The 10,518-nt window shown below is 42.6% G+C and overlaps 1 protein-coding gene across 1 annotated transcript in view; it reads right to left on the reverse strand.

The window, feature by feature from the left end:
- The window catches only part of LOC108570657 (potassium voltage-gated channel subfamily H member 2), a 115,251-nt gene that overhangs the window by 70,019 nt on the left and 34,714 nt on the right, over positions 1-10,518 (reverse strand). Inside the window, exons 3-4 of the mRNA XM_017932548.1 lie at positions 8,050-8,208; positions 1,998-2,148 (exon numbers count right to left, since the gene is read on the reverse strand). Coding sequence (XP_017788037.1) covers positions 1,998-2,148; positions 8,050-8,208 — 310 coding nt within the window. The remainder of the gene's footprint in view (positions 1-1,997; positions 2,149-8,049; positions 8,209-10,518) is intronic.

Below are 10,518 nucleotides of genomic sequence, written 5' to 3' on the forward strand. Positions count from 1 at the left end.
TCGTTAATTTAGAGTGAATTTGTAATTTCTCGATTTTTGTTAGGGAATGTATGTCAGTTTTGTGAAAGTTGTCTCTGATGTGAAATTTGCATAGATTTTCATACATGATCCATCAAGTCTCGCGATACACGTTCTTTCGACAATCGAATCATAGAAAACGATGGTCGATCGACACGAAGAAACATTTCTTAGACGGCGTGGAACACGAAAGGAACCTGTGCCACGATTTGTGAGCCATTCATAGAAGAGGGTTATCGATGAGGGTTGTTTACGAAACCCTTAATCAATTCAGCGGTACCAAACGGAGCTACTGTTTACCCAGGCGACTGCCAATATTTGATCTCGTGTCTGCCTTTGGTCGTTCAGAGACCAGATTGTCGTGTTTTTCTTCTGTTATCCGGCAACAAAAACCCCACGCGATGAAAGTTTCCGTTTCCGTGTTGGCGCCTTGTACCATTCGATATCTAAGCATAGAGAGCTTCCAATCTTTCTTCAAGTGAAACGAAAAATTACATTATCTCCTCGTGTGAAGAAAAACACGTCTTTCACTTTCTCCTAACAGTCTATCGCAATTCTAAATCTCCTCAAATGACATTTTGGTAAATAAAAAATCGTCGAGCTTACAATCTTTCTTCCAGTGAAACGAAAAATTACATTAAATTCTCGTGTGAAAAGAAAAATAACTTTCTACCAAAATTCTGGCACAAATTTAAATTTTCTCAAATGACACTTTGGTAAGCAAAAAATCGCCGAGTTTCCAATCTCTCTTCCAGTGAAACGAAAAATTACATTATCTCCTCGTATGAGAAAATATCACTTTCTCCCAAAATTCTATTACAATTCTAAATTTTCCCAAACGACATTTTGGCAACTAAGAACTCGTGTCTCCTTATTTACGTTAATATTCTTCACTTACAACCTTCCTGCGTTCACTCTTCAATTCTTTTCTACCCCAAATTCACCCCCGAACCCCAAACACCACGAAATAAAGAGTTTCAACGAACGAACGGCCTACAACAACGACAGGAATGCGCTGAAAATTCAATTCTCCACGAAACGATACCAGAATGATCGACGTTTCTATCGCCGCGGCGGTCCTTTTACAGGGAATCGATTACACGGAGGGAAGTACTGTCAGGGGGTTAACGAGGTATCGAAACGGCCATTCGTACCTCACCAACGTCCACGCGAAACGCTACAGGCATCGTTGTCGGGATGCTGTGAACGCGCTCGCGGAACAATGCAGTGTATCATTAACGAGCCGAGTGTACTTAGTTAGGTCAGCTTCGTCAGTTTCTTAATTGGCTTCTGTGCCACGTCGCAGTACGACGACAAATCAGAACGCGGCAACCCGCTACTAAAGCGAAACTTCCGAACGGACGAAACTCTCCGACGAGTAAAACGAATTATACAGGGTGTCCCACACGTTTGCAGTTCAAACTTTCACAGTCTCTCTTCTACAACTACAAAAATAACTCCGAATTGTCACGTAGAAAAAAAAAAAACAATCTTTGTCACATCGTATCTCCGTCCACTGCATCAGAATAAGATTTCCACATGGTGTACCTTAAAGATTCGTGTCTTCGCTCGAAGAGAAACTCGGGTGTATTTCTTTACGTGGCGTGAAGAAATAGAGAAAGAATTTGTCTTACGATCGTTGAAAATCTGCATCGTTCGATAAGTAACACGAAGAAGACGACGATAGAAGAATGTGTTTAAAAGGAAATTGGAAATTGCGTGTTTATGGATAATTGCAGTACTTTTCAGAGGATCTGCTAGAAGTTTTTTAATCAATAAAAAAAAAAAAGGAGTAGCTGTGTATTAATAAGTAGCTGTGTAAGATACCACTGCGTGTTATTATTTGAAAATGTATTGACAAATGCTGCCTCTAATTTAGTTTCCCTTGTACACCGGTGTGAGAGAGGTTGAACGAAAATTTTGTCCGCCACTCTAGCTCCAAATTCGACGGAATATTCAACCAAAGTTCCGAGACTCACCAGTTCTCAGAGGCGTCCTCGTCGAGGATGGTCCCGTCAGCAAGTCGATGAGGTAAGTTGGTCGTGGCTCTCGGTCGATTCCTGACCCTTGGTGGACCAACGACACCGGTCCTGGAGAGGCCAGCACGAAAGGACGCCCTTGCCCTGTCGACTGCTCGAGTCAACGTCATTGAATCTTATTAGTGATTGTTAGTAGAAACTGCTAGCTAGACACCGAAGAAAATATATTGCGGAAGTCTACGGTATCGTCCTTTCGAGAATTTCTCTCACAAAATTTTTACTAAATTCCTTGGCCGGAGAATGTACAAAAATAATAAACACCAAAAGAATGTGCCTTCGTGTTAAACGAAATCTGTGATAGGTCAATTGGACAACTGTCGGCGAGGTAAAAATGAAAGATCGGAGATTTTAGACAGGATTGACGTATCACAGAATAAGTTCGATTAGAAACATCATTTTCGTGGTTATTCAACGGGATTTTACTCGAAACCGCACAGCTGATTAACGCTAAACGTTACCACTTCGGTTGATCATTTTTCTCAGGCAGAATATAACAGGACAAGGTTTCTCCGCGAGCTCTATATACATATACGTATACACTTTGTTACTTTGCGCAATATATTTTTCTCAGCGAACACGGGGACTCGAGTGAGTTACACGTGAACGAAGTTAGTCACCGGTTGGATTAAACAAACTTTTCGCCGTGGTGCAAGGAAAATGGGATTATGAATCGCGCTGCACCGTGGCACCTGAGAGCGTCGAGGACGAGAACAGCCATTGATTGTCCAGGGGACAAATTGACGCTTCGGACATCGTTAGAAGTCGAGAGTAAAAATAGCAATGATGGGGTGGAAAGAATGAGCTTTGATATGTTTTTCCTTTTTCGCCGAACAAGCATTTCGTTGTTCTTCTCTATGTACAGGCAGCGAGGAGCAGATGCGGCGGGGGGTAAATTTTAGATTTATCGTTACACACGCGATTGAATCGTTGGCAAACGAAATTCTACGATCATACGGCAGGATATCGTCGTGACGCTGTTTGATTTTGCGCCAACCTCCGAGTCGTTGAACCTCGCGCGCAAAAATACAGTATCCGTTTCTCCGGTTCCGATGATCATGAACGAGGCACACAGTGCTCGGGCGAAAAGGAAACCGCCGTTCGTACAAGAACTAGTGTATTCGATGAATTTGAAACCTGCTCGGTGAAGAAGACGAACGATCTTTCGTCCAGTTTGTGCCGGCCAACTGAAATAAAGATCTAGCCGTCGATTCCGTTCGAAGCAAAGATTAAAGAAAAGAAAAAAAGAAGAAGCGTGGAACGAAAGGTGTCGGTGATTGGAACTGATAGGTGCAATTTTCTCGCACAGCACCAGGGGCCATCGATCGTTATTAACGAGCAAACGAAGCAACCTTTCCTCCTTTACTACACTCTGTCCATCGAGAATATCATCCTCTGGTTGTAAGACGAAAAAAAAAGAGAAAAAAATTCGTCGAACATCGATGCCTAATGAAAAATACACCCTCTTCGTATCGTGGAAATATCGAACGGACGAAAGGTCAAGTAACAAAGAAGAAAAAAGAAAAAAAAGGGAGTAATATCGTTCCGTTTTCCATCAGAACGATCGGAGTTTAATTGAAAATTTCGTTTGGCAAACTCTGATATTCTTGACGAAAATTGCAGAGGCACGAGAGAAAAGGGGGAAATAAACGAAAGAATAGATTACAAGTGGCGAACGTGGGGTAGTTCGATCGTTCAGGCTCGACAGCTCCGTGTCCATTTTAATAATCAATTTCATTCCCAGGATTGTAACCATCAGCTGATTCGCCCGTGGGTGGTCGAGGGTGGATTTATCAAGCGGTGGTGGGGTGTCTATAGCTTCCTATACGGGGGTATAACATTTATTACCGGGTCAGGGTTAACTGTTAGGCGCGCCACACACGTCCACCGACTGTTCTGCGGCGTCATTCTAAAAATAGTTCCGCGAACACTCCAGATATAAAACGTGACCACGCGTCTCTTCCTTCTCGCGTGTGCACGCCTCCTCCTCCTCCTGTACACACACGCGTGCGTGTGTGTGTATTCAGAATTGTGTGCAGCGAGATTACACGGAACAGACAGTTCGCTCAGTCGTTATAATTACCGGAGAAATAAAAGAAGAACTGCGCTTTATTGACCCTTTCATTTCCAGCCAAACCATACGTACAGACACGACGTCTCTGTACATTCTACGCGGTTGAGATTCAATTGTACTTCATTTACAAACCAGTTAATATACACGTATTCTGCAGTTAGAATGGCGACCATTAACTGGAAAATCTGAATTTTTATTCCGCACGAAAGCTCTGGCTCGATTGTAAACGTATTACTTTTGAAGAAATCTCGTGGGAGAATCTTGACAAGCAAATAAGTATCGTTAAGTAGAATTGCCGACGCGTCAAGGGTTGAATCTCCTAATTTCCCAACGAAAGAGATCCTCGAACACTCTCCAGCTACCCAAGTATCTCTATCAACCATTAATCCACCCTGTAAACGTTTCGTTACACCGTCAATACGATTCCTTCGTAAACGAAGAGATACCAAGAGTAATCCTTCCAAGGTTAGAAACTCTAGTCTCCCTTCCCTGGTTCGAATCCACTCTGCTTAAAACTCGACCACTCGTGTGCTCCGATAATAAAACTCGATCGAGAGCTGCGGGAACTTTCTTCATAAGATCACCTTCTCCGCCCTGCAGCCACCACTGAAGAGGTAACCGAAGAAAAAAAGGCCCAAAAAAAAGGAAGAAGAGGATCGAATAAAGAAAGTTGAGATGTTTCTTCTAACCGGCTGGTTCTTTTCTCTCGCTCGACGAGATCTCCCGAAAAAAAGAAGGAAAACAAAACAGGAACGTGACACACGGAAGGACGTGCCGAAGAGTAATTCGCGAATAAGCGCAACGGTATCGTTTCGCGACTCATTATGCGGACAAATCTGACCTCGATCTACGATTGCAATAATCTTCGAGGTGGGAAGGGTGCAACGTGTGTGTTACATGGCCCAGTTGCCTACGGGCCGGCCCTGAACGTCGTCGTCGTTGCTCGTGATCGTCGTCGACGACGACGCTGTCTTGTACCGATCGGTGCAGCAGAAAATAATGATCCTCCCTGGCTTAAAAGCCCGCAGGAAGCTATATATGCGAGCACGGCACGAAATGTTTTGGCAAGACATCCACAGTGTTAAGCGTCCAGCGTGCGTTCCGTCTTTCTCCTCTAGGGGCGAACGGAGGTGTCTTTCGTGGATGAATTTAGTGGCCCGGTGGAATGGTTCCAGGGGAAACGCGACGTGTTTGCCTGGTGAATTATCTTGTATTATTGCTCTTGTTAATTCCATATTTTTCTACCTTAATCGTTACTTTAGCTGTATCACGGGTAATTTCATTTTGGGAATATTTAAATCGACACTTCAACGTATCTCGTTAGGATACACAAGTGTGTACACAGGGTGCTTTCCCCTCTTAGCGTTTGATTTTCCATTTTTATCACTGAAACTAATCGTCGCAAGCGGTTCGATAACGTTTCATTCAGCAGAGTTTGCGTTTACAGAATTACTTCTTTTTTTTCTTCTTTCAATGGAACACAAGTTTATTCTTTTTTTTTTTTAGTAGATTATACAGAGGAATTGAAGTTACGTAAATGATCAAGGGGTTAACTTACATGATGAATGTTATTTCGAAAGATTTGACACAAGTGGGTAGGTGAACACTTATGAGCGGTAGTCTACGTAGCTCTAACCAACTCGCGATACTATTTATACGGAGTTACGAAGCGGTACAAGGGGTGTGTTATTCGAAAAGTTTCGGGAACAAGCGGCTGTTCTGTCTTGCTGGTGGCGAATTTAGAAAATGCTCGGATCCTTTTAGGAAAATACAACGAACCTTTGGTAAAGTGCTTGCACAACATTGCACCGGCGCTTGTACGTGCTGTTTCCTCTTGCAAAGCTAATTTGAAAATAGCGAAATAAACTTTCGTTTCAAAAGTCATTCCCCAAATAATTGCACGGTTTGACGCGAGTAATTAAATTACAGCAATTAATATTACTTCGCGAACCACGTTCCGCGGTGAAATTTCGCGTGCAACGTATTTTGGAAATTTCATCTTTTTCTTTTTTTCTAAAAGGTTCACTTTACAACGTTCACTTGTATTTTCAAACGAGGATACAGCTCGCGTGTGCAATCTGTACGATGATTGTATGCTAGCACGTAGCTTCAAGGTGCTAATAATACTATTTATGTAAGGAATAAGAGGGTGTGCAAGGGGTGTATTTATTGACCAGCTTCGAAAATAACCATTTATTCCGTTTTCCAAAGAAACTAAACGGGAAACAAGCAAGCTGACAATTTTAAACGTATTCGATATGCCTTGGTTTAATGATGAGCGTGCTCTAGCCAGTTTTTCAGGCGTCGCTATATGCATAGTAATCATTGGTAGAAATTATTTAACAGGCCTATACGAGAACAAAGCGTGTAACCGCCGTTACTGCTACAACTTAACGTATACTCGAGGAATTCTACTGTGCATTTTTGATTTCTGCCAAGTTTCTGCAAGAGAGAAAAGAAAAACAAAAGTGTACACTCGATTCGAACGTGTGTAGAGTACACCAGAAGATATTAATATTTCCCTAAATATTGAACGTCGACAATGTCACGGGACGCTAAACACCCCTTATCCCGACACGAGGCTAATTACTTTAATTAATTTAGATGCATTTAATTACAGGAAGGGTGCTCGTTGGGTGACACGCGAAGCGGAAAAAATTGGCAAGCTTGGCGATGCTCGATATTTTCATCGGTGTATTCGACAGAAATTAGACAGGAAAATGAACGAACGGTCGGTTGTAGAAAAGTAAGCGTTTGTAAAATTGATTTCCTCGACAATCGTTCAAATTTTTCCCCATTCGATATAATAATTCGGCAATTTACTCGACACACGGTCAACGAAGCTCATCCAATCAATCCGTGTGGTTCGTTTAACGCGTTGATCAAGCGGGATAACCGGCTTCGAGTGAAATTACCTCTCTAATCGGTCAGAGAGGAGAGGCACAGAGGATGAAGCGTGAAATTCCCTGCAGAATTTCATTAGCCATTCCTCCGGCTACCGAAAAGAATCCGTTGTATAGAGTTCTGACGGATGACAGAGAGAGAGAGAGGAAAAAAAAAGAAGCGGCTAGGTGGTAATTTTTACAAGCACCTTTTCGCACATCAGTCTGTGGCAAGTAAGGTCACACCGTGCTCCAAGTAAGCCTCTACAGACACACCCAGTGTTAACACTTAACTACGTGACCTAGTGTCCTCGACGCGTTGCACAACGAAAGCGATACGAGAGAAAGAGAATATCCGCGGAATTAAATAGGACAAACAGTAGCGTAGGAGTGACGTTTGTTAACGGAATCGAAAGTACTTTCGTTCACTTTGACGGGCTCTTAAAAGAAAAAAAAAAATGGCGACAGAATGACAGAAAACTGCAGTACTTTAATTACACGCGAACGCCGTTTCATGGTTCTTTCTCTTTTTCCTGCGTTTCAAGGGAGGTTTCAAGCGTAGAGGGTGAAAAAGTTGCGAACATTTTCGCACTCGTTTCTTCGAACATTTTAAACATGTAAAAAGGTATGTTGCGTGTGAGGTATTTATTGAAATTTGAAAACGTTCGACGACAGTGACGAGACTTTCGAGTGGAATGGCGCGACAAAATGGCAGACAGGATCTTCGATTTTCTGAAAATGGACAGCAAAGTGATACTCGTTTCTCGGCCGTCTGAATAATCAGTACCTCGCCGTGATAACGGGTCAATGAAATGTTCGTCTATGAAATGCTTCGTGTAAAAAAAATCGAAAAAAAAAAAAACAGCAGGAAAATGTACAGTGACAAGTGAACGCAAATTGAACGTGAAATTTCACGGAGATCCGCTGGAGAACGAGCGTAGTAGTAGTAGTAGTGGTGGTGGGAAAAAAAATGAGAAAACACGAAGGGGAGTGGAGTGAAAACAAAACGAGAAGGAGAGAGAAAAAAATTGGAACTTACAGCGTGTGACGAGCCTGTTGTTGGTCTGGCTTGGGGGCGGAATTGCAGGCTGCGGGGGCGGTTGGGAGCTCAAATCCTCGAAGTTTATGATTTGCAAGCAGATGTCGTCCACCTCGCTCCTTATTAGCGCTATCACCTCGCTGCACAGAAATTTGGTGCCTGTGACAGAAAGAAATTAACTCGATTAGCACACGAACAAACAACCCCACCCTCTTGTCCCCTACGAAAAGAAGTTCACTCTAATCGATCATAATAACTTTACTACGACGAATTTTTCCTCCCTTTGAAGATACACCGTAATCTCTTAATACCGACCGTAAATAACGTTTACTTAGGTATAATGTAGAGCGACATTGTGCATTTTGTAAAAGTCCATTTCAGCCAGAAACTTTGTCTCTCTCTATCGTAAGCTACCAAATATCGATTGTCCGGGTAATAAAGCAAGAGATTTTACATCGAAGCGAGCTCACCCCTTTTCCACCAGCAAAATTCCACAAATATCGGTCGCGTATTGTGCAAATCACATACTCCTACCGGTGATAAATATCCGTCGTGTGACGTTTAATGGACGTCCGTCAGACGAGGCCTATTAAACTCCATAAGACCGCGACGAAACTAAGTACCACCCGATAAAACCTATCGAACCGTCTATAAATCACGTCTGGACTCGGTCCAAATACTCTCGTTGACCATCGTGAAACGGTGACACGTTCCGTAAAGCGAAGATTGTTACAGAAGCTGCGTAGCATCGTTATAAGTAGGGTAACGCGATTGCGCCACTTTCTGAATCTCTCGTTTCGATCCCTCGAGAATTGCCCTTATCCCGCCGCGTGTCCTACGTAATTCTCCTCGCGAAATCCAGACGACAGACCTTCTGTTTCACGTTCCTTTCAATCCAACTCCTCCGAGATGAGAATAAAGTTCGCCGTATCTACACTGTGTCTCGTTGATAAGGAACGTCGAAATTTCAATAGAACGAATAAACGCGATACGATCGAGTCGTGGTTGGGAAAGAGGGAAAAAAGTGTGCTCGTGAGCACGAAGGTCACGGAAGCCCGTAGCCACGGGAACACGATTAACGACGACGACGACGAGGAGGATGACTGGGACGGCTCTGCGAACGCAGCTAATTAGCAAGCGTGTTTACGAGTCAAGGTACGTTGGAGCTGGTCCAAAAGGGCTCGACAAAAGGAAAGTGTGTCCCGTGCGAGTGGTTGGTTACTGGTTCGCCTAGGATTCCCAATTCGGACGGTTGCGCAACCGAGGAAAGATGGAGAACACCCTGGTACGTAATCGGCCGGATAGAGCGTGCCAAGAGTGCCACCGGCCACCTGGACCCTCGATGGTGTGTGCACGTCATCGACGTGGAACGTCAGAGATGATGAGTCTCGTGCCTTGGTAATCGTGACTGGCCACTTGGCTCTGAGGAGCATGAATTATGGATGGATAGACGGATGGTTAGGGGCTTCTACTTGTTTGATTGTTGCTGCTTTAACCCTTTATCTTGTGACTTTCTTTTTTTAACACTAGAACTACCAACCGGGTCAAAATGACCTATTAGCGACTTTTCTAAGGTGAATTTTTATGTAACTAAAATGTGAATGAACAATTAGATTAGTTCGGTACAAACAGAAGCACACATGCAGAAAACAAAGTCGAAAAGATACAAATGGTAATACAGTAAATTCTCTACAAGAGTCAGTAAGATTGGATTCTACAAGTGACAGTATAGATGGTCCTACGCCTAGGTCTGCGTCATTGCTGCGCCCATGTTATCTCGCTCGCAGTCGGTCAAGCGTGTAACGCTACACCAGTCGATTTCCTTTACGAGATTACACGGCTCGACAAATCATAATAGAAAAATATAATTTCTTTAAGTTTCCTTTTTTCATCTGGAATTTTTTTTAACATATTGCTGAGATTTTTCTGATGAAAATGATATCAAACACGATACAATTTGAACGACATTTACTTATTAACACGTTCACTGTCACGCCAGATTTACAGGTTGCTGTCAGGCGGCCACAAGAAAATACATTTTAAGCATAGGATTATAGTATTATGCTTTATAATTTTCTTTTTTTAATTGAAAATAATGTCTAGCTAGCTATGACGTTCAAAATTTTTAGTTGACAACATTTATTTTATTTTAATTATTCTAAACATTTGAGGCACTCACTGATGACCACCATGGCCATACCGAGGAAACAATCTAACGTTAAAACTTATTGAGTGATTAATTTAATTTCATAATATATCGCTTTAGCGAGCCACCGTTTGCTTGCCAATTGTTTATCACAAAGAGTCGGCCTACCTCCACGTAAAAAAAAAAAATGTAGGGTCGATTCTACAAGTGTCAGTAAAATGTAGGGTCGATTCGACAAGTGTCAGAAAATGTAGGGTCGATAGCAGCAGAAAAGCTGCTAAACAATTAGAATTAAATGTAACGATAGAAATTACTGCAATAAT

This window comes from Habropoda laboriosa, unplaced genomic scaffold (assembly GCF_001263275.1).
Source record: "Habropoda laboriosa isolate 0110345459 unplaced genomic scaffold, ASM126327v1 scaffold101, whole genome shotgun sequence".
NCBI classification, from domain to species: Eukaryota; Metazoa; Arthropoda; class Insecta; order Hymenoptera; family Apidae; genus Habropoda; species Habropoda laboriosa.